This window comes from Equus przewalskii, chromosome 29 (genome assembly GCF_037783145.1).
Source record: "Equus przewalskii isolate Varuska chromosome 29, EquPr2, whole genome shotgun sequence".
NCBI lineage: Eukaryota > Metazoa > Chordata > Mammalia > Perissodactyla > Equidae > Equus > Equus przewalskii.
Genome location: NC_091859.1, coordinates 35,564,676 through 35,587,845, shown reverse-complemented (window position 1 = coordinate 35,587,845; position 23,170 = coordinate 35,564,676). Strand labels below are relative to the sequence as shown.

Sequence of the window (23,170 nt, the reverse complement as noted above, 5' to 3'; positions counted from 1 at the left end):
AATCAGACTGCGTCAGGGCTAGATCAGCCAGAGGCTTCCAGAGCAATGACAGGCTGGGACCCCAAGGGCTGCCTGGGAAGGGGGTCACATCCCCTCCCTGAGCCCAGCTGCCTAACGTGGCAAATGATCGAGAGGTTCTGCCCTCCCCCAAGCTTTGCGAGAGGAATGAATGTGCCACATATGGAGAAGTCTGGTGACCCTCTGGAAGCTGGTACAAACACAGGAACGAGATGGCACGGTGACCTTGGGGAGAAGAGGCTGCGAACGTGAGTTTTAAACCTGCTGGCAGGGGAGGTCCTGCAGTCACCTGAGAACCACCCCGGGGTCAAAAGGTCCGATCACCTCAATCTCTCACGCCGCACCCTCGCCCACAGCTCCTCAGGCCGGCCACCCCCTCCACCTGCAGGAACCCTCTCTCTCCTTCCCCTCAGGCGGCCCGCCTTCTTCCCTTTGGCCAAGGCCACAGGTCGGCATGGCCTCCTGCCGGCCTGGACCATCCACACGGCCTCCTCTAAGCACACTCTGGCAGGGGGACCCACTCGGAAAAGCCTCGTGTCACAAGTCTGCTTAAAACCCCCAAGACTGGCTTCAAAACAAGGTCCCGCTCCCTTAGGATAGCACAAAAGTGTCAGTCCACCCGTTCAGCCTGGCCTCCCTCCTGCTTAGGGGGCCCCATGGTTATGTCACTACCCATCCTCTCTGATCCCAATACATCAGGACGCCGGGCCCTCCATATACGCCCGTATCCTGCTCCCGCTGACCAGAACCCCTACTCACGCTCAGACCCTGTTGGAGGGTCTTTACTGCCACCTCGGAGGCCCCCTTCCCAGTACACACCATAGGCCGTGCCAGCTGCCCTCCCCCAGCCTCTGTGGCATCCATGACGATCTTGAAGCCACTTACTTATCCCTCACAGGCTACATAGAGGCACTCACAGGCAGGGACATGTGCTGTTCACCCTCCAGGACCCAAGGCACAGAGAATGTTTGTAGAAATTTCTTTCTTTTCCTTTTTTTTTTTAAGCACCAGGCACTGTTCTAGGCCATGAGATCAACTGTGAATGAGAGCTGTGGCCCCTGCCCTGGTGGGACTCAGGAGAGACAGACAATAAGCAAGAAAACAGGTATATAATTTGCGGCCAGGCAGCAGCTGGGGAAGGAGGCTCGGGGGCGGGCTGCGCCAGCCCGGGGCAGAGGGAGGCAGCTCCCGGGGCCTGTGAGCACCGGCCCACTCACAGCACCTCTGCCACTTGCTCCATACAGATCCCTGAGGGGCCAGGAGAGAGGAAAAGCTGTGTGTGAAGAAGGCAGAGGAACACTAATCCCGAGCAGGCGCAGGTCTGCAGGCAGTCAGGATGAACCCAGCCTACACTGTCAGTGGTGATCACCAGCCTCTCCTCTGCCCCAAAACCGTTCATGGCTCCCCAGTGCCCCTGACGGAAGCCCGAGCTGCCTTTCCTGGCCTTTGAGGCCTCTTCCCGGCCCCTTGTCTCACCATTCCCCAAACATGACCGCCAGCCTTTGTCCACACTGTTCCCTCCGCCAGTCCATCTCCACCTGACAAAGTCCTGCACTCACAGGAGGCATCTCCCTCGGGAAGCCCCCTCCCACCAGCGGGGCTGTGCTGGCTGTGCTGTTCCTCCCCACGTGCCCCCACAGGCACGGCCAGCAGCCTTACCCTGCTCAGCATGTGCCTCCCGGGGAGAGGCAACTGTGTACATTGCTTATCTGGCCCCAGAGAGAACTGGGCCAGACCTGGACACAAATTCTGGCTCAGCCGTGTCACCTGGGGCATGTTACTTCACCTCCCTATGCCTCAGGGTCCTCATCTGGCAGATGGGGAGTTACCACCAACCTTAAAGAGGCAGCTCCGGGAATGTGAAAGCACCCAGGCTAGGGCCTGGCAGGCACCCAGGGGGCAACGCCAGCCCCGCCCCCTGGCTTGGGGTGGGGGAGGCAGAACACTGACTCAGCTCCTCCCCCGACATCCCCCTCTGCTCCCCGCCGGGGGAAGGGGAGGCTGCTGACGACAGGAAGGGCCCGCAGGGAGGTGGCAGGATGTGAGGAAGTCCAGGCAGAGGCCAGGTCATCACACTCACAGGGGCAGGGGCCATGGTGCCAATCCCCCGGCAGCCCCGCCCACTCCTGGTCAGGGTCTCCACTCACTCAACCTCCCGCAACCCCACCCTCCAGGCTGTTGGAGCCTCCCTAAGCACTAGTCAGAAACCAAAAGCAGCTCTGCCCCTCCCTTCCAGAACCTCACAATCAAGGAGCCAGACTGACCTAGAAAGAGGTTACCCCTTCCCTTACACTCAGGATAACCTCGGACAACTCACCAAGTCCCCTCCTCAAGCCTCAGTTTATCCGACTGTGAAATGGGGATAATGGTGAACACGGCTGTGCGGTGCAATACGATAACTGAGGCGATAACTTGTAGAGCTCGGGGAGGGCTCATCCCCAAGAGAAAGACAAGCCCCTGCCACCGTGTCCTGGACCCCCACTCGCGGGCTTGCCCCACCCAAGGCCCTAGCGCGGCTGCGACGGGGCAAGCCCGGGAGAACACGGTATCCTGCCGCTTGAGAAACCCCAGGATGGGCTCCCAGACAGGGCGGGACGGGGCGGCCCCTTCTCACCCACCCAACCTCCGGCCAGCGCCCACACGGGTGGGCAGCCTTCCCAGGCCGGGGCAGCGCCACCCATCCGAGCCGGGGAGCGCCTCTCTCCAGCCCGAGGCGAGACCCCAGCCCCGGGCCAGGCCCGTCTCCGCCCCTCCCACGGCCCGGAGCCCCGGGAGCCCCCGTGGGTCTGGCGGCTTGGAGGAATCGGATCAGGTCTTCACCAAGGGGGCTGGAGGGGAGGGCCACCCCCAAACCGTTCGTGACTGGTCCCGCAAAAGTGAGGACGGGGTGCCCGGGACGAGGCGTGCCCATCTCCTCGGGGTGACCTGGGCTTCTGGCCGGGGAAGGGGAGGCCGGCCGGCCGGCCCGTGGGCTGGGGCGCCCGTCTTCCGGCCGAGACCTCCTCTCGCCGCCAGGCAGTGAGGAAGGGGCGGCCGGGCTGAGGCTCGGGCTCGGGCTCGGGCCGCCGTTCTCACCCGGCCGGGGGCGCGCGGGGGCGCCCGGGGGCACTCACCGTCATGGCGGCGCCCCGGGGCGGCGGGAGCAGGAGGCAGGAGGGTGGAAGGCGCTCTCGGGCCGGGCTCCGCGGCGCGGGAAGCCCGCCGCCGCCGCCCCTCTCGGCCGCCTGCCGCCGCTGCTCCGGCCCTTCCCTTGCCCGGCGCTGCCCCGGCCCCTTCCATCCGCCCATAAAACTTTTTTTTTTTTCAAACTTCCTGGGAGGACCCGGGCGGGCCAATGGGCGGCCGGGAAGCCGGGACAAACAGCGGCGGGGGCTGCGGGCGGGCCAATGGGAGCGCGGGACGGCCCGGGGGCGGGGCCTGCCGCGACGGGACGGGCGCGCGAGGACCGGCGGATGGGGGCGGAGGGAGGCAGGGAGGCGGGCCGGGCTCCGGCCGCGGGCGCGCTGGGAGGAAGGAAGAGCCCGGCGCGCAGGTGACTCGGTCGGGCCACGGCGCCGAGTGCGGGGTGGGGGCAGCCGGGTGTGGCCCTGCGTCGCCCCGGCTCCGGTTCCCCGCCCCAGCCGCGAGCCACCGGACGGAGCGATGGGTCCACTAGGCCTCGGTGCCTCGGTTCGATGGAGACGTGGGCAAAGCAGCCAGTACTAACAACCCAGCGGCTCCCACTCCCCGAGCCCCGCTCGTTACCTGTGATCGACTTTCGTCCTCATCAAGACCTGACAGGGAGGTGTCCTGTCCCCTTCTTGCTAATAGGAAAACGGAGGCTCAAAGAGGTGAGCCGACTTGCCCAAGGTCGCACAGTAAGGAGAGACGGGATTCCTAGCACGAAATCTAAGCACAAAATGAGTTCTGGAATGGTAAGGCCTTCCCCCGATGCCCTCTCCTCACAAGCAGGTCTTTCTCGGCTTAGGAGTCTCATTTTGGGTTCTTGGGTGCGGGCGCACACCCGTTTCTCACGTTCCCAGAGCACTTAGCAGTTTGTGAGAGGCTTTTTGCCTGCAGGAGCTCATCTGAGCCCTGCAGCAGAGGAAAGACCTTGGTGGAATTTCTTGCTAAATGCATGTGGTAGCTTGTATGGCATTGTGACTCAAACCGTGTGTTAGCTTAAGCAATGTGCTTAACCTCTCTGTGCCTCAACTTCACCCTCTGTAAAATGGGATAATGCTGTTATCTCATGGGGTTGCTGTAGGATTATGTGTTAAATTAAGTAAAGCACCTGGAACAAACCCTTTATCCCCAGGTGGCTAGGGGACCTTAGAATAATTGCCATTTCAATTATTCTGCCATCTCAGTTTGGGGTTCAAAAATTATTGCTGTCAAAACTCTAATTACTATCCGCATGTCACAGATACAGAAATGGAGGCCCAGGGAGCTGAAGTTCTTTCCCGGCATTTCCCAGTGGGTGTCTCTCCTCCACCCTGAGGAATGAGGCCAAGGGTCAGCCCACCTTCCTCTCGACATGGCCTCTGGCATCCCCATGCTGTTTTCCCACCCCACCCCTGCACCTCACTCAGGCATCGGTCCCTGGGAGAGGGGGTGAACACACAGGAGACCTCACCTACCACCAGTGCCCTGGCCCAGAATCAGCCTCCTTGCTGGTTTGCTGGCCTCTAGGACGACCCTTCTAGTACCCTCAGCCCAGTGGTGAGACCGCGCCCCCTACTCAGCGTTCTTCAACGCTTCCCCAGTGCTAATAGATCGGCTCTACGTTCTTGTTCCAGGGAGTCAGCGCCCGGCGTAATCTGGCCCCTGCCTTCTGTCCTCTGTCATTATATACACACATTTTACATGCTAGGGATACAGGGCGCTGGACAACTGGGAATTCCCAGAATAAGCCAGGTCTTTGTCCCTCGGAGGGGACGGCACATGTTGTTCTCTGCCTGTCTGGAACATTTCCCTTCCTGTCCTTCGTGCCCCAGCACATACACACTCTCTCTCCCCCTCACTCTCCCCCTGTCCCTCCCTCCAAATGTTTGCTTGCCTGGAAAATTCCTCCTCACCCTTCAAGTCTCGGTCCAAAGGAAGCCACAGTGCCCCGAGCGCAGACTTAGAATCTCCTTGGCCAGTGTTCCCCACCTCGACTCCCTGCCCAGTGCTCCCCGCGTCTGTGCATTCCCCCACTGAAGTGATGGCCCCGCTGTGTCCTAACCAGTTACATGGCATTGTCCTCACCAAACTGTGAGCTCCTTGTGGGGAGGGAGGGGGCGTTCTAGCTCAGAGGCCGGCCCAGGGCCTCAGCCCACAGTAGGTCCTTAGGAACAGGGGTCAAATGAAGAATGAGCAAATGGAGGAATGACTCCCTGACCACAACTTGCCCTGGAAGGACAGGATGGCACAGCCTCACGGAGCCGGGAGTGAGTTATTAACCAGAGCCACCAAATTTGGGGGTTATCCAGTCTCAAACCATCACTCTATTAAGGATAACAGTGGGAGGCTCAGAAAAGGGAGAAGTGGTCCAAAGCCACACAAGTGAGGGACGGAGACAACCCAAGCCCAGGCTTCCTGGCTCTTGGCTTTGAACTAGCGTGACTGTCCAGCCTGAGAGAGGTTTGAAGTTGCTCTAGGTGACTGTCGGCACGGCTCCACTGGGAGTTCCACCCCTCAGCTCCTGATTTTACTCATCCCCAGATGAGAGCACAGCTGCAAACTCACCGAGCCTCAGTTGCCACATCTGTCTAATGGGAAAATCCGTGGAGACACTCCGGGCTGCAAGGAGGGCCCAGGGAAATCAGGATGCACAGAGGTGGGGGGCTCTGAGGTCAGCCACAGCAGGGTTCAAATCTTACCTCTGCCCCTTGTGTGACCTAGAACAAGTGATTTCTCCTCTCTGAGCTTCCTTTCCACACCTGTAAAATGGCCAGGATGGACCGTACCTGCTATGCCTAGTGGCGAGGGTTAAATGCATTCAGGCATGCCGTGCAATGAACACAGAGCTGAGCACACAGTCGGTGCATAATACATGCTGGTGATCATCCCCAACATCATTATCCCAGAGTTCTTGTCCCCATGTCTCTCTTCCTCTCTCCACCAGGGACTCACCTGGCCCCTCCTGCCAGACCTGCTGCGTGTGGGTGACCTTTAATTACTCTGATAAGATAACTCACGCCCACAGCTTGTGGGTACCACCTGGTCACCCTCGAGTCTTAACCCCAGAGGGCAGCAGAGAGGAGATTCTAATGTGGAGGGGAAGGTTAGTTTTCAGAGGCCCCCACCATCATGGCTCTGTGCATCCTGATTTCCTGAGCCCTCCCTGGAGCCCTGAGGGTCTCCATAGATTCTCCCCGCCAGACAGATGTGGCAGCTGGAGCTCAGTGAGTTTGGCGGCCATCGTTCTCTTATGGAGGAATGAGGAAAATCAGCAAGAGGCTGGCTCCTCTAGACCCTGGCGCTGCGGCCTCAGGCAAGTCAACTCATCCGAGCCTCAGTGCCTTCATCTGTAAAATGGGTAGACTGTCTCTAACATGGCCAGCCTAGTGCTGACCCAAAGCCAATGAGGGTACAAGAGTCGGCCTGTCACTGAGAGAAGAGACCCCACCAGCGTGTGGCCCCTGAAGATGGCCAGGCCCCTTCCCTCCCCCTGTGTAGGGGGCAGGAGGGAGCAAGTCACAGCTGCCTCCCCTCCCTGCCCTTGAGGAAACCCCGAACCAGAGGCCTGAGTGTTTACAGCCCTCTCTGGGCAGGGGATGCGTTACGTAATGCCAGATGTTTGTGAAACTGGCGCAGGCCCAGGTCTGAGACACACTTTGCAATCCCAGAGCCCCTTGCAGGCCTTCCCTTCCTCTCCTCCTTCCCTCCAACCTGCCTCCCCTCGGCCTAGTTGCTGACTGGGAGCTTTCGCCTGTGTAGATTATTCACTCACCCCTCACCCTGAGAGCTGAAGACAGCCCAACCCTGCCCTGGCGGTGGGAGATGCTGCTCAGAGCAGGGACCACAGGGCGGCTAGGACTCTGCCGCCATCTCTCCTTTCTCGTGCATGCGTGCGTGCGTGCGGGGCCCCAAATCCCTCCCTCTCTCCCCCACTCTCTCTTCTTTGACTAACCTCCCCCTCCCCTACCCCCCTCCCCTCCATCCCCGCTCCCACCCCACTGGAGCCAGCCTACCCTTTGCCACCTGAGGACCCCCAGAGACAGCAGGAACGGATTGAACAGCGTGGGACGGTCCCCGGGCATCCGCCATGAGGTCACCAGTCGGCCCTTGAGCAGGCTCCCAGGCTTGCCCTCCGCTGGCCTCTTGTCTGCCTGTCAAACAGGGTCCAATGTTGGCCCCCAGGTCCCTTTTGTGGGATGGGGGCATCCCTGACTACAGCCTCCCCTGCCCATTGTGCCATGCCCCCCTCAAAGGCCCAGGGCTCCCATCTTCCTCCTCTCTCCGAGCTGCTGAGAAAAGAGCCTGTTAACTCGTTCACACTCCATGGTGTTTGACAGGATTCCTGCAGCTGCAGCCTCGAGGACATGCGCTTCACCCCTCAAGTCAAACCCCAGGTGGCCAGCGGGAGGGCGGTGCAGGCCACCGATGTGGGCTCAGCCTGCGGATAGTTTTCAGGTTACTTTGCGTTGGGTTCCAGTGTTAAATAATCAGGAGGTTGAACATATACTTACATACTTCTAATTTCTCTCAAAATATCTAAGGATGGGGAGACTCTGGACCCCTCTTCCCCGTGGCAACAACCATCTGAAGCCAAGGGGTCATACGAGGGCCCCCCAATCGCAAGTCCCCCTTCTGCCTACTCTCCTCACCTTTGCGAAAGGAATGAGTCACAGACTTCCACAGCACCCCCAGCATAGCCCCCAAAAGGCACCCCCTTAGGAGTCATCCTTGTTGGGGAAACTGAGGCCCCAACGAAGCAGAGACATTTGCCCCAAGTCACACAGCAGGTCACTGGCAGAGGCGGGACAGAGTCCAGGTGCCCAGCTCTCCAGAATCCAGAGATTCTCTGGAGGCAGGATGTGAGGCATCGAAGCACAGGTCCAGGGGCTTTAGGGGAAGGCCTGTCCCCAACCCTGCCACCACGTCCCCCATCACAGCCCTGACCGCTAGACCGTGAGCTCCATGCTGGCGCCGGAGCTCACCTCTGGCCCCCAGTTAGGCATGCAGAAGGCGGTCACTAAGGCCATGTGAGAGAATGAATGAACGAGGCAGTTGTCAACTGTGTCCGGTCCAGGCTGCCTGGGGGTGGATGGAGAGGTTCTCCATTTGTTGGGACAGCCCGTTTTGTGGAGACTAGAGGGGGACCCCTGTACTGCTATTTCCTCTTTGTTCACAAAACTCTGGCTCCAGGAAGTGTGAAGAAATAACCCAGAAAGAGGAAGAGCGACGTTGCAGGAGCCGCCATGAGAGCTGGAAGTGCCTTTCGCGATCAGGCTCCTGTTCCCTCCCACTTCCCAGAGGGGAAGACTGGCCCCCCAAGTGCGTGGAACCCAGCTGCAGCTGCTCGAGGTCATGCAGGGAATCAGCCCAGCCAGGGAGCAGTGGGGGCGGGGGAGCAGGGAGAGGGTCTTCGGCCCTGGGTTCTAGTTTGAGGCCAGCCACCGACTGGCTGAGTGACCTGGACGTCTCCCCTGCCCCTTGTTTCCTCATCTGCGCAGGGAGGGGTCGGGCAGAATCCCACCAGCTCTGACTCGCAGCAGGGCCAGACTCGGGGGCTCCAGCTGCCCTTCAGAGGCTCCCCCCACTCAATCACACCTGGCTTCTCAGGGTTAGGTTAGGACAGGGAACAGCAGAACGGCAGGATGAGGAAAACACAGCCCCGACAGCCGGTCTCCTCCTCCCCGCCCCCCGCTACCCCAGGCCCTCAGCTCTGACCTCACCTCTCTGGAGGCTGAGGGTGATGAGAACAGTCTGTTTGGCAGGTCGTGGGGAAGGGAGGGGCAGAGCAGTGCACTCCAGCTGCAGCCAGGCCTCAGAGCAGCCTCAGTGGGCCCCACCCCCTGCATACATCTCTCCCACCCCAGGACCCTGGAGACCCTCCCGGCCCGGCTGACTGCGGCACCTCCTCATCCCTCTTCAACCAGCTCCTGGAAGCCCTACCCTTTCTCCCCGCCTGGCCAGTCCTCCAGAACCAGAAGGACCTTGCTTTCAGAGACCATAGGGGCCAAACCTCCCTTTGCCCAGGGAAGGACGGTGACCTTTTCAGGGCATCCTAGTAAGTTAGAAGCAGAACCCTGGGCTTTGGGCCCCAGAATCGTCCACCCACCCTGGTCCCTGAGCCAGAAGGTGGTTCTGCTGCCCAGCTCCTCCAGAGCCCCTCTTCTCAAGGCCCCACCAGGCACACAGATGACCCCATGGCAGAGCCAACTCTGGTCTGGATGATCCCAGAGCTCATCTGAGGACCTCCGCCTACCTCTAAACTGATTTCCCTCCCCTTCCCCTCCCTACGGCCCCACACCCACAACCCAACTACCGAGTCTGTCTGCTTCTCCTCAGTCAGTGAGTCTTGGCCTCTGCTCGGTTCTGACTCTTCAGGCTCCTCTGGTTGGAACTAGAGATGAGAAAGAACACAGCTTAGCGCAGGCTATTGCCCAGGGTTCTTCCACCTATCCACTTTCTTATCCATCCACTCATCATCCATCCATCCAACATCCATCTAGCATCCAACATCAATAGATCCATGTATCCATCCAACCATTCAACATCCTCTTACATTATCTACCCACTCATCTATCCAACATCCGTTATCTCTTTTATATATCCACCCTCTTTTATTCATCATCTATCCATCCATCCTACATCCTATGTACCCTTCCTCAATCCATCCAACATCCTTTCATCCATCATCCATCTATCCATCCTTCCAACATTCATTCACTATCCATCCATATTCCACAACATTTACCCATCCATGTAACATCCATCCATCCATCCATATTCCACCCAACATTCATTCATCCATCCATTCATCATCCCATCCATCATCTAAGCAATATCCATCTATCCAACACCCACCCTCTGTCCATCATCCATTCGTCACCCATCTATCTGTCCATCCACTCATCTGTCATCCATCCAATATCTATCCATTTATCATTTGTCCAGGGTATATCATCTGTCCACCACTCATTCACACATTTGTCATCTGTCATGCATCCATCATCCATTGACCCACCCATCCGCCATCTGTTGCTTGCATGCACTCAAGCATCCATTTATTCAGTGATCAATGAACAGGCATGTGGTGAGTGAAGAGGGAAGGGAAGAGCATCCTAGGCAAGGGGAACAGCATGTGCAAAGGTAGAGAGATATGGTACAGAGCTCTGCAGCCAGCTCAGCATGTCTAGAGGGTAAATCTGGGGTGGAAGGAAGGCCAGGAGGCCTTGAATGCCATGCCAAGGATTTTCATAGAGGGTGAGCAGCTGGAGCCCCAGCAGGAACTAGTGACTGCCTCTATTGTGTCATCTTTGAAATGTCCTTAGCCACCTGATGCCCCAGCCCCACCCAATCACCATCTCCTAACATCCCAGGGACCCCTGAGCCTCACCATGGAGTAACTCTAGCTGAAGATCCCTCTGCCCTCCCCCCTCCCATTTGCCCAGGCCAGCCTGCAGCGCCCCGGCATCCACTGGGACACAGCCTCTGGCCCTCCCTGAGCAGCCTGTGGCCTGCCTGCCTCCCTAACAAGCCTGACAGCAATTTGGGGGCAGGACCAAGCTGGCTCATCACCACATCTCTTGTGTCTGTGCATTGAGCTAATGAGAGGAAATCAGCAAAAGCCACAGGTAACTAAATACGGGGAGGTGGCTCCCCAGTCCCGCCGTGGGCTCAGAGCCTTGACAACTTCGTGGTCAGAAGCTCGGGCTTTGGATCGACTTGGATCTCTTTTCTCATGACTTATGCTTGTGTGACCCATGGGAAATCCCTGACAAGTCTGAGCCTCAGTTTCCTCATCTATAAAAAGGGAACAGTGGCAGCTGCCTCATGTCTAGTGGAGGCATGTATGACAATGCATGTGAGGCACTAAGCCGGGCCCCACACACTGTCAGCCCTCCCCCATCAGCCATGGGGAGGCGGCACACGTGGCGATGAGCAGGGTCTGGAATAATGAGCAAGAGCCTCTGCGTCATCCCATGGGGCCTGTCAGGGAAGTTGGTCCCATCTTACAGGGAAGACCGGGGCTGAGAGAGGCTGGGTGTCTGAACCCATGGGCTGCGTTCCTGGGGAGCTGAGGCCGAGTTGGTAGGGCTCATGGCCTGCAGGACCCTCCCCACCCACTATCTGCAGAGAAAGGCTCAGATCAATGCTCCGGGCAGCCCTAGAGTACCGCTGACTCTGTGACCCTGCCCCCGGGGCCAGAGGCAGGGAAGGGACTGGGCCTGCTCTGCACAGGGGCCCTCGTGTAAGCAGCCCGTCTCGGCAGCCAACAGAACCCAGGGAGCGTTTAGGCCACCTCTTCTCTGTCCTGAGAGGAGCTGTAGGGGCCGGAGACGGGTAAGCGAGCTGCCCTGGACTTCGAGGAACACAGCAGGGGAGGGGACGTGACCACACTGGCTGCAGTCCCAGGCGGGGTCAGGTAGGAGCCACCAGAAGCAACATAAACCAGGCGTCGTGGGGCCGGGGGCAGGGGAGAAGGCCCTGGGCGGAGCGTCTTGCTGGGGGCCTCAGGGTGATCTGCGCTGAGCAGACCGGGGGTCCACCCCTGCCCCAGCCCTCGTTGTGTGATCTTGGGCAAGCGGCTTAACCTCTCTGTGTCTCAGTTTCCTTATGTGTAAAGAAACAGTGCCTTTCTCATCAGGTTGCGTTGCTATGGAGATTAAATGAGAATAGCCACCAAACATTCAGACCAGGGCTTAGCGCATAGTAAACGCTCAAAAAAGTGTTGGTCATTGTCACTGCTGTGCAGTGCGGTGGTTGGGAAAGGTTCGGGTCAGGAGCGAGGGTTGGGCCTGAGCCTTGGGGGTGTGCAGGAGCTGAAGGGCTGACGGGAGAGCTGTCTAAAGACACTGGTCTGGGGAGGGGCTGACTTTCAGGCTGCCCGTAGGAGGTGAAACGGACTTACCTCCCACTGTGTCGAGCTGGGGCCCTCTGCAGGGCTTCTGCTCCCCAGCTGGCCCGTCTCCTCCAGACCAGCCATAGCCAAGGCCTCTGGTCCACTGATCACTTTGCTCTTTGGCCACTGGGTGGAGATGCAGGCAGGGCTGGGCGGCTGGGCCGAGCTCTGGGGCCACTGCCCAGGGCTGTGTCCATTGACTAGGGTGGCCTCAGCCCAGCCTTCAGGTTGGCCGTGTTGCTCTCGCTCCAGGACGCCCTCTGTGCCTGGGAAACCCACCTCTGACCCCAAAGCTGTGGCCAGGCCACCCCAGTGGCCAGCTGGGTCCTTTCGGGGCAGCTGGGCCTGCAGGAGCTCTAGGAGGCCTTCCCAGTCCAGCCTTGGAAGACGGGAAGTGAGCATCGGCTCCTCCACACGGGCCCAGGCCTCCTCTCTGGGTGCCCCAAGAAGGCCTACCAGGTTCCTCCAGTCCAGCTCAGGTCGCCACTCAGGGCCATGCAGGTGTGGGCATGTTCCCTCAACCCCCCCATCCCTGGCAATAGGCATCTCGGGCTTCCAGGATTTCGAGAACTCTGCTGGGCCTGCCCTGGAGTTCTCTGGGGGGCTCCCAGGCTGGTGGGGACTAGACAGCTCCTGCAGGCTGCCCCAGCCCCTCTGAGCTGGCCTGTCCGGGGGCTCCTCCCAGGCCTCTGATTGCCCCCTGTGGCAGGAGGGGCCACCCAGCTGCCCCCAGCTCTCCTCAGACTCCCTGGGAGGGCCCCTGTGTGTTCCCTCCGGGGCTCTGGCAGCTCCCCAGCTGGGCTCCCCAAGTCCTTGCCAGCCCCCTAGGCCCAGGTCCTCCTCCTGGCTGCTCCAGCCTCTCTCCAGCTGTCTGTGAGGGCCCCGGGATCCTGGCAGCTCCTCCTGACTCCGCCACCCCACCAGAGGCTGCCTTTGGCCCACCCGGCCACTCTCCGGAGGTCTCTCTGTCCGCTGCTGCCTCTCGGGGGTCCTGGCTGATGTCCTCGGGGGCGGCGAGGACCCCTGGAGCCGCCGGTCCCCCTCAGGCCGCCTCTCGGGGCTCCTGGGACGAGGGGGCTCTGCTCGGCTCCGCTGGGCTGGTTCTGCCTGCTTCACAAGGGGCTTGGTTACCTGAGGATGAGGTGAGGGGGTGGGTGAGGCTCCAAGACCCCAACTGGGTGGCCTCTGTCTAGGAGGGTGGGAAACTCGGGACTTAGCCAGGCCCCAGGGGGAGATAAGCTGTGTCCTTCCAGCAGCCTGGACGAAAGCGGGTGGAAAAGTACCCAGGTCTCTGGAGTCCTCCCTGGGAGGGGGTGGGGGGTCAGCTCTTCCCTCTCACCCACTTTCCTCAGTTCCAGAAAGAGATCTGCAAAGAGCTGCTCACTTTCCCCGCTTCCCCTCCCTACAAGATACTGATTCCAACCTGGGCTATCAGGTGCCGGAATTTCCACCACCAATACTCCATTCCACTGGGTCGGGCCTTGCCCTCTAAAACTTTCTTTAAGAAGACAAATCCCCACCCTGGAAGAGATGGCCCTTAGAGCTGGATTGAGCTATCTGAGGCTTTCCCTGAAACCTTCTCAGGATAGCAGGTACCTAATAAAGGAAGGGGACAGCATGGAAGGGCCATCTTCAAAGGACGAATTTGGGGCCCTTCTCAATTTGCCAAGAGCTGCTGGCTGTTTGGAAGAGGGGGGAGCCAGACACCCAGGATTGGGACTCTGACTCCTTCATAAAGGACCTCCCTTCCCAGGACCCCTGCCTGGTACCTGGGGAAGGGGAGACACAGGGGCCCACTCCTTGGGGGCTGCAGGGGCCCGGGGCAGGCTCATGGTGCTCACCTCCCTGCTGAGGGCAGGGCTGGACTGTCTTCGGAGAAGTTGGCTCTGACCTTGGCCGGGCCGCTGTGACCGCCCCTCCTGCCGGGCCTGGAAGGCCCCCGGTGCCTCGGACTTCCTATGAGCAAATGCAGCCGCCCCTCTGAGGGCCCTTGGGGACCGTCCCACGCCTGCCATCCCAGTCCTCTACTCACACCCCCAAAGGGAGGAGATGTGTGAGATCCAGGGACCCACCATAGGCTCATTGAAGAGCCCTAAGTAAGGGATGATCCTCTCAGGGCCTCAGTTTCCCCTTCTGAAAAATGGGGGAAACTGCTCTACCCTTCCTGCCTCATGGGGCTGTTGTGAAGATATGAGAAAGGGGGTGAGCAAGGTGGGGGGCTCTGTCTTGGCTGTGACCGCCTCCTGTCTCACTTGCTACTTCCTATCTCTGACCGCCACCCACTAGCAGCCCATCACTCACCCCCAGACAAAGGTCAGACTGGTCCTTGCGGGAAGTAAGATTTATTGAGCACCTACTGTGTGCCAGGCACTGTGCACACAGGATCATAATGGCAGACGTTCATTGAGCACTTCCTGTGTTCCAGGGGCCAAGCCCGTGACCATCTCATTTCATCTCACACAACCCACAGGGTGGGGATGGGAGATGCAGAAGGCTCCATGCCCCTATGTTCCATTCTTTCTGCCCTCTTCCTGTCCGATTGGTAAGTTTTGGATTTCACAGGCCCACCATTTACCCCTCCATACTGACTAACAGGATTCCAGCATTTAGCCTGAAAACTCTGGGCCATGCTAGCTGTTGGTAAAAGAGCTCTCAGCAAGATCAGAAGGAAGAAACATCCCCGCTTCCCCGACAATTCCAGAAAGGCCATCGTAATCTGTCCATGCAGATGTCATCCTCAGACACCCGGACTTCAGGCGCTGTTGCCACGTGCGCCAAAGATAACCTCTGAGCTGTAAAAAGTCCCTGGTTCCGGGTAGCTGTCTTGCCTAGTAATTGGTTGCCATGGTTATTAATATTCAACGTGACATCTCTGTTGAAAGGTAGGCACACCAAACCAAATCTGGGCCCACGTCTCTCCCCTCCTGTGTGTAAGGGGGTCAAGACAAAAGACCTAACCACTCCACTGGAGATCCACGTCAACAGGGTCGGAGCCTGACTTCATCTAAACCGACAAACGGAGATGCGCCTCTCGTGGTTGAACTGAACCAGGAGAAGCCTGAAGAAGACACCTCAGTGCTGAGCCCTGACCGAGCCAGCAAAACGGGAAGAAAGAGGAATCTCTACGCAGGTCTCAGCAATCTGCCTGCAGCTTGGGAAACCCTACGGGCTTTGGAGAGTAGAAAAATTACGGGTTTGGGGTTTGTTGTTGTCGTCTCATGGCTTTTCCAATGTTGTTAGAATCGGATGCGTAAATGAGATCAGTTTTTAGCAGTTCTTAGCAGCTGACTCACGGGGAACCACAGTTGCAGCCGCCTGATCAGGTTCAACTTTTAATCTAATTTGAAGTGAGGGCGGTTCCTCGCTCCGTGAGATCTGAGGCCTTAGAGTGAGTTCTCCCCAGAACAGAGCATAGGAGCCTTTATAAAGCAAAAGCCCCGAATGTGACTGGGGTGGGGGTGGGGGTGTGTGTGTGTGTGTCAGGTAATGGAGGAAATACTCAGTACAGGGCAGCGAGGCAAATGTGTGCTCTCTCCAGGGCAGCGAGGCAAATGTGTGCTTTCTCTCGAGTGGATGCATTTTCCGTAGAAACTCCAGCTGGCTCAGTGATCCTTCTGGGAATTTCCCCCCTCCATGTGGAATTGAGAGAGAAGAGGGAAGGACTCAAGAAGATTCTGAAACTCCTCCAGAGACCCAACCCTTCTGCTGCTGAAGCAACTGTGTCCCCTGGGCCACCTGTCCCTAAAGGTTGGTGTGGCTGCAGCGAGGGTGACAAAGGAAATGCGTTTCCTTTGGAAGCTTGGATGAGCTCTTCCACCTCCAGAGAGTATTAAAGGACAAAAGCTGTCAAATCTAGCAAATTCCATGAAGGCTCTGTTTTGAATTCAAGAGACTACGAAATGCTTATATGACTCTAAGATAAGAGATCCCAAAGGCATCTGGGGGGGGAGGGGGCCAGGGAATGAAGATATTAAGCCAAAATTCCTAATGCTTTAATGTGATTTTTTTGAGAAAAAATTTCCAGGCTCAGTTAGAATGATGCTTGCACAAAGTAGATGCTCAATAAACACGTGTTGAATGAATAAGTGGGAGAAGATCAAAGGCAGCTCTCCAGCCACCCACTCATAAATTTCAGTCTGCCCCTTACAGATACTGAAATAGGTTTTAAAACTTCATCTTCAGAGGACGAATGGTTTTCTACTTGGAAAAAGTGCCAGACAAGAGGAAGAAATTTAATTACTCAGTAGAATTATAAAACCTTGGTTAAAAGGTAAATAATCTACTTCACCAAAATGTATACATTATATGCAATTATTTGTATATCAATTATACCTCAAAAAAAGCTTTAAAAAAGTAATCTAGTTCAAAGAGAGTAAAATAAAATGATTAGAAATAACTGTGTAAAAACAATTAAATGGTTAATGAAAGTATAAACATATTCTGGGCTTGTATTACAAACGCTTTCTCTCTCTAAAAGTTATCCGTGTAAGAAAAAAGAAGAGATAAGGTTTCTCCTGCAGATTCAAATCTAAGAGAAAACGTTGCCTAAGGGACAAGAAAGAGAGGAATTCTAGATGCAAAATATTAGCAAAATTAGGTTGTCGTGATGGTTGTACAACTTGGTCTCGGTAAAGACACTGTAATTCACTGAATTGTGCACTGAAAGCTTTGAGACTTCCACACCTACTTTTCTGCCGTTTTCTTGACTCTAACTAATGGAATTCCAGTCCTGATCCTCGAAAACTCCGAGGCTGGAACTGCTGGAGAAAGAAATCTCAGCCAGATGGGGAGGAAACGCTTCCCCTCCCCACAGCTGTGGAACAGCAGATACTCTGCTGAGTCCTAAACCGCCTTGTCTGAATAGTGCTGCTGACCGACGGACTAGCCAGATACCTGGACTTCGGCATTGTCACCAGGTCCCAGGAAAGTCACATTTCACCTCTAAAAAGTCTATAATTCTGTGAGTTCTCCTGTTTAAAATGTGTGGCTCTGGCCATATGTTTTAAGTTGACATCTCTGTTTCTGAAACGCATGGGCCGTGTGAGTTTTCTTTGTTAAGCCAGAAAAGAATTGTGGGCACTCTCTTCTCGCATCTCACGGGAGGAAGAAAAAACAAAATAAACCTGTGACTCTAGATCAAAGGAAACTAATGTACTAATGCCCTCCCCATTTTACAGATGAGGAAACTGAGGCTCGGGTGGGTTAAGTCACTTTGCCAGGTCGCACAGCTTGGGGAGTGGCTTTGACCCAGGATTTGAACCCAGTCTGCTTGACCCTGGCCTTCGCTACTAACCACCAGGCTATGCACAGCATCACTTAATTGTCAAAAAACCCTCCTAAGATGTGGATACAGAGAGATGAAGTGACTTGCCCAAGGTCACACAGCCAGTTAGTGGCAGGGCGGGCATCTAAATCCTTTCCATAGGGCAACCTAAGCCTGTGAATCATCCACCTGTCCCGGGGCCAAGACTCCTCCCCAACCCACCTGGCTGACCCCGCCCTGGGCTCACCTGCGCTCTTGCCCGAAGAGGCGCTCCACCTCCGCGCGGCCAGGGCTGCGGGTGCGGCCCCCACTGCTGCACTGGGGCCCTGGATCCCTCTGCGCCAGCCTCCTGGGCGGGGGCAGGTCAGCCAGCATGGTGTACTCCTCCCTCTCCAAGTTGTGCCTGGTCTCCCCAGGGGGCATGGAGCTCCGGGAGCCCCCCGAGCTGCCTGGTGGAGGTGAGGGTGCCAGAAGTGCTAGGTCACTGGGTGGGTGGCGAGGTGGGGACGAGGCTCGAGGTGCATCTCGATGCCCAATGCACACTTGTGGGGGCAGCACTGGGGAGCCACGCAGAGAGTCGGTGGAGGGGGCCAGGCTCTCCATACTAGTCCCGGGGGGGTCCTGGAAGAAGAGGGAGGGCTCGGGGGCCTGGCGTGGTGGGGACGAGAAGGAAGGTGCATCCCGGTGCCCAATGCACACAGGGGTGGGGATGTGGGGGGGTTCATGCAGAGAGTCTGTGGAGGGGACAAGGCTCTCGGTGCTAGCCCTGGGGAGATCCTGGAACAAGAGGGAGGGCTCTGGGGCCTGGCGTGGTGGGGAGGAGGCCCGGGGTGCATCGCGGTACCCAATACACACAGGTGGGGGGAACTGAGGAGGGGCATGCTGGGGGGACTGGATCTCAGCATCTGAAGTGTCTGGGAGGAAGGGGAAGGGATCGAACTGGGTGTGGCGGGGGGGTGAGGAAGCCCAGGGGGCGTCCCGGTGTCCAATGCATACGGCTGGGGGTATGTTGGGGGAGTCGTAGTGGGGCGACTCACTCTCAGATGCGTGGGGGTCTGGGAAGAAGGGGAAGGGGTCATGTTGCAAATAGCGAGGAGGTGAAGAGGCTCGAGGGGCATCCCGGTGCCCAATGCACACAGCACATGGAGGCTGGGAGGGCTCAGAAGAGGTCTGGGGTGCCCCATGGGTAGCTGGGTGCAGAAGCGTGGAAGTCCGGGGGGCACTGTGGTGGCCTGGGCCATGGGAGGAAGAAGTGGCCCGAGATGATGAGCTGTGCTGGGTGGGACCAGAGGAAGACTGGAGTGGGTCACGCTGGGCTGGTCTAGCGGGAGATGAGGCCTGAGGCCTGTCACCTTGGGTTGGCCGGAGGGCAATGGATGCCCAGGGAACCTCACTTTGCTTGGAGCGAGATGGGGAAGAGGTTCGGGGGCCATCACTCGGGGTGGGCCGGAGGGGAAAGGAGGCCCAGGGAATGTCTTTGTTAGTGCGATGGGGAGAAGAATTCCTAGGATTGTTCTGTTGAGTGGAACGACGGGGAGATGATGGTCCGGGATTGTCCTGTTGGGTGCAGCACTGAGGGGAGGAAGATCCAGGGTTGCCCTGCCAAAAGGAAGAGGATCGCGGGTTGTCCCGTTGGATAAAAGAGGTTCTGAGGTTATCCCATTGGGTACAAGAGGTTTTAGGGTTAGCCCGTTGGGTAGAAGAGGTTCTAGGGGAGTTCTGTTGAATACAAGAAGTTCTGGGGTTGTCCCGTTGGGTGGCTCGGTTGGGAGAGGAGCCTCTGGGGTTGTCCCGTTGGGCACAGGGTGTTCTGGAGCTTTCTCGTTGGGTGGCTCGGTTGGGAGAGGAGGCTCTTGGGTTGTCCCTTTGGGCACAAGTTATTCTGGAGCTTTCCCACTGAGTGGGTCGGTTGGGAGAGGAGGCTCTTGGGTTGTCCCGTTGGGCACAAGATGTTCTGGAGCTTTCTCGTTGGGTGGATCGGTTGGGAGAGGAGGCTCTTGGGTTGTCCCGTTGGGCACAGGGTGTTCTGGAGCTTTCCCACTGAGTGGGTCGGTTGGGAGAGGAGGCCCTTGGGTTGTCCCGTTGGGCACAGGGTGTTCTGAAGCTTTCCCACTGAGTGGGTCGGTTGGGAGAGGAGGCTCTTGGGTTGTCCCGTTGGGCACAGGGTGTTCTGGAGCTTTCCCTCTGAGTGGGTCGGTTGGGAGAGGAGGCTCTTGGGTTGTCCCGTTGGGCACAAGATGTTCTGGAGCTTTCTCGTTGAGTGGATCGGTTGGGAAAGGAGGCTCTTGGGTTGTCTCGTTGGGCACAGGGTGTTCTGGAGCTTTCCCACTGAGTGGGTCGGTTGGGAGAGGAGGCTCTGGGGTTGTCCCGTTGGGCACAGGGTGTTCTGGAGCTTTCCCACTGAGTGGGTCGGTTGGGAGAGGAGGCTCTTGGGTTGTCCCGTTGGGCACAGGATGTTCTGGAGCTTTCTCGTTGGGTGGATCGGTTGGGAGAGGAGGCTCTTGGGTTGTCCCGTTGGGCACAGGGTGTTCTGGAGCTTTCCCTCTGAGTGGGTCGGTTGGGAGAGGAGGCTCTTGGGTTGTCCCGTTGGGCACAGGGTGTTCTGGAGCTTTCCCTCTGAGTGGGTCGGTTGGGAGAGGAGGCTCTTGGGTTGTCCCGTTGGGCACAGGGTGTTCTGGAGCTTTCCCACTGAGTGGGTCGGTTGGGAGAGGAGGCTCTTGGGTTGTCCCGTTGGGCACAGGATGTTCTGGAGCTTTCTCGTTGGGTGGATCGGTTGGGAGAGGAGGCTCTTGGGTTGTCCCGTTGGGCACAGGGTGTTCTGGAGCTTTCTCGTTGGGTGGATCGGTTGGGAGAGGAGGCTCTTGGGTTGTCCCGTTGGGCACAGGGTGTTCTGGAGCTTTCCCACTGAGTGGGTCGGTTGGGAGAGGAGGCTCTTGGGTTGTCCCGTTGGGCACAGGGTGTTCTGGAGCTTTCCCTCTGAGTGGGTCGGTTGGGAGAGGAGGCTCTGGGGTTGTCTGATTGGGCACAGGATGTTCTGGAGTTTTCTCGTTGGGGAGTACACGTAGGAAAAGAAGTTTGAGGGTTGTCCTGTTGGGTAGAAGAGGTTCTGGAGTTGTCTTCTTGGGTGGCTTTGGTGGGAGAGGAAACTTGAGGATTGTTGAGTTGGGTGGACGAGGTTCTAAGGTTGTCCCGTTGGGTGGTTCTTGAGGGAGAGGATGCTCTGGGGGTGTTCCGCTGTGTGGAAGAGGTCCTGGGGACGTCCTGTTGGGTGGATGAGGTTCTGGGGTTGTCCCGTTGGGTGGTTCTCGCGGGAGAGGAGGCTGGGGGGGTATCGAATTGTGTGGAAGCAGCCTGGGCAACGTCCTTTTGGGCAGAACGATGGAGAGAGGAAGCCTGCGAGGTGGCACTTCGAGGTCCACTCTGCGGTGTTCCAGAGGCAGCCGGGTTTAGCGCTGGCTGATGCCGCTCCACGGAGAAGTACCTGCTTTCTCCCCGGAGCTTCGCCCAGTGCTGCCCAGCGCTTCGGCTCCCACTGCCAGTGTCTGGAAAGGGCAGAGGGAGGTTGAAGGTAAAGGGAGAGGTCCAGGCAGCTCTCACACCCTATCTTTCTTTGTCCCCTGGGACAGAGGACTGGGGCAGACCCTACACCCTCTTCTGAGAGGACTCGCCGTCCATAGCGGGTGACTCCACCCCCTTGACCAAGGCACACTGGAGGATTCAGACGCCTCTCTCAAACTGAGGCTGGGAATTTGAAATTGAAACCCAGGCTGACTCAATCACTGGGAAGTGGACTCCAGAGCTGGAAGGTGACATCGTCTGGGGGTCCATGGACAAGTCAGAGAACTAGCAAGCTCGTAGAGAGCAGTTTTGACAATAGCCCGGGGACGCCAGAGAGGGAGAGGTGGATCTGGAGGCAGCCACCTAACCACTTTCCATTCTCAGTTCTACTTCCTGCAGCTGGATTCCCAGAAATTCTCCCGTCTCTTCTCAGGAGCCTCTTCCATGGGGGATAGCTCTGGAAAGCTCCCGTGCCTCGTACCCAGAGGCCCTGCCCCGGAGGGTGCGCTCAGGGCCGCCACGAGGGGGAGATGGGTGCAGAGATGGCATAGCCTCTGGTGAACGGGCAGCACTGGCCTCACCTGGGAGTTTGCTAGAAATGCAGAATCTCAGGTCCCACCCTGGGCATCACAACCCACATTTTAATAAGATTCCAGGTGATTTGCATGCACATACAGTTTAAGAAGCCCTGGTCTAAGGGATTAAACAGTGACCCCTTCACAACTCCCATCCCCATGAAGGGGCCGCCATGATGGTGGTGTCACCCTCCAACCCCCTCAGTCACTTGGTCACCGAGCATGTGGTGGCTATAAGTTATTTGCATGTCCCTGGGCTGCAGCTTCAGGAGAGAAGTAAAGGGTTTTGTGGCCTCATCTTGAAGGAGCTATGACTGTCTTCATTAAAGGCCATGTTTAAGATTCTCTCTCCTCCCCCTTTGAAACTTCTGCCTCCTCCCACCTTCTGAGCTGGCGTCACTGAAGTCTATATTCCCAGCACCTAGCAAGGAACGGGAACCTATCACGTGGCAGCGCTTAAAATTTGCGTTCTTGTTGCCTGATGGACGATGCCCCACGCGGTCCAAACCTGCCTGCTTCTCTCATCCGCCTCCTTCTCCTTCCCCACCCTCATTTCTCCCCTGGGTCGTTCAATAGCCCCCAACATATGCCCTCTGGGACCGAGGTCATCGTCCCATCCAGGGAGATCCTTTCCAAGACACCCCTAGTTAGATGGCCCGTGCTTACAAGGAGAGACCGAAAAGCGACCACAGATTGGAGGAGACCAAGGAGACACAGTGACAAACGCAACATGCGATCATGGATGGGGCCCTGGACCAGAAAAGGGACATTAGTGGAAAGACTGGGGAATCCCAAAGTCTGGTTTAGTTACTAGCATTGGACTAACGTTCAGGTCTTCATTTTGGTACAGTTATGTAAGACGTTAACGGAGGGGAACACAGGTGAGGGTGGAATGGAAACGCTCTGCACTTTCCTGGCAACTCTTTCAGAAATCAAAAATTATTTCAGAATAAAAGGTTGAAAAAACTTCAGGGGGTCCCGACTTAGAATAAAATCCACTTAGAATAAAATCCAGGGATTTCCCAAGGCTGGCAAGGCTCCCCCCGCCCCCACTGGCCTCCTTGCTCCATGTGGGTAGGGCCTCAGCTTTTTGCTTTCCGTCGTGTCTCCTGGGCTCCGGAACGGGCCTAGCAAACCCTAAGTGCTCAGTAACCCTGTGCTGCTGCCCTCCTGCTCTGAGTCCTGCCTTGTGCTGGAGTCTTCCCCACCCCGTGAGCACGGAGCTGGCTGAGACGGGGCTGCCACCGGTCCCAGGAGCCCGCAGCTGGGTCAGTGCCCCCAGCCCTGGTTTCTTCCCTTCCCACCCATCTCAAGCCTCCCTTTGAGCCTGGCCTACCCAGGGTCCGACTTCACTCCTACAGCCCCCTTAGTGGGGACACTGGGCTGGCTCTACCAATGTCCCAGGGCACTGTGTCCCATCCCTCAGCCAGCCCCGCTCTGCACAGCCTGCCCCATGGAGTGTGCTTGGCACCCCGGAAGGAGCCCCCAGAGCGATGCCAAGGAGTTCCTAGCCTCTTGGAGTTGAGGAATTCTGCCCGGACCCTGGTCCCCTGGCTGCAATTTGGGAACCTGCCATCAGGTGGACAGTGATGACCGCCACTGACTGAGCAGGTCACACAGTGAGGCTCCCCTAGCCCACTGCCCCGTGTTTAAGAGCAAGAAAGCAGGTATTTAGTACAAAATCCCGCCGCCTATCAGGCCATTGGTACCCTGGGGCGG

General features: G+C 57.7%; 1 protein-coding gene and 1 long non-coding RNA gene across 4 annotated transcripts in view; one reads left to right on the top strand and one right to left on the bottom strand.

Moving 5' to 3' along the window:
- Positions 1–23,170, bottom strand: part of TRIOBP (TRIO and F-actin binding protein) — a 54,823-nt gene that overhangs the window by 19,198 nt on the left and 12,455 nt on the right. For 2 of the 3 annotated variants that reach the window (XM_070600567.1, XM_070600569.1), the window contains exon 1: positions 3,132–3,320. In XM_070600567.1, coding sequence (XP_070456668.1) covers positions 3,132–3,305 — 174 coding nt within the window. In that variant the 5' untranslated portion in view covers positions 3,306–3,320. Of the gene's footprint in view, positions 1–3,131; positions 3,321–7,175; positions 7,314–9,475; positions 9,554–12,064; positions 13,187–13,896; positions 14,012–17,565; positions 20,861–23,170 lie in introns of those variants that run through there. The other variant, XM_070600570.1, reaches the window with a different exon arrangement.
- LOC139080357 (uncharacterized) lies at positions 8,357–11,840 on the top strand. Its single transcript, XR_011534811.1, has 3 exons — positions 8,357–8,511; positions 9,027–9,217; positions 10,605–11,840. It is a non-coding gene; the product is annotated as an uncharacterized lncRNA (long non-coding RNA).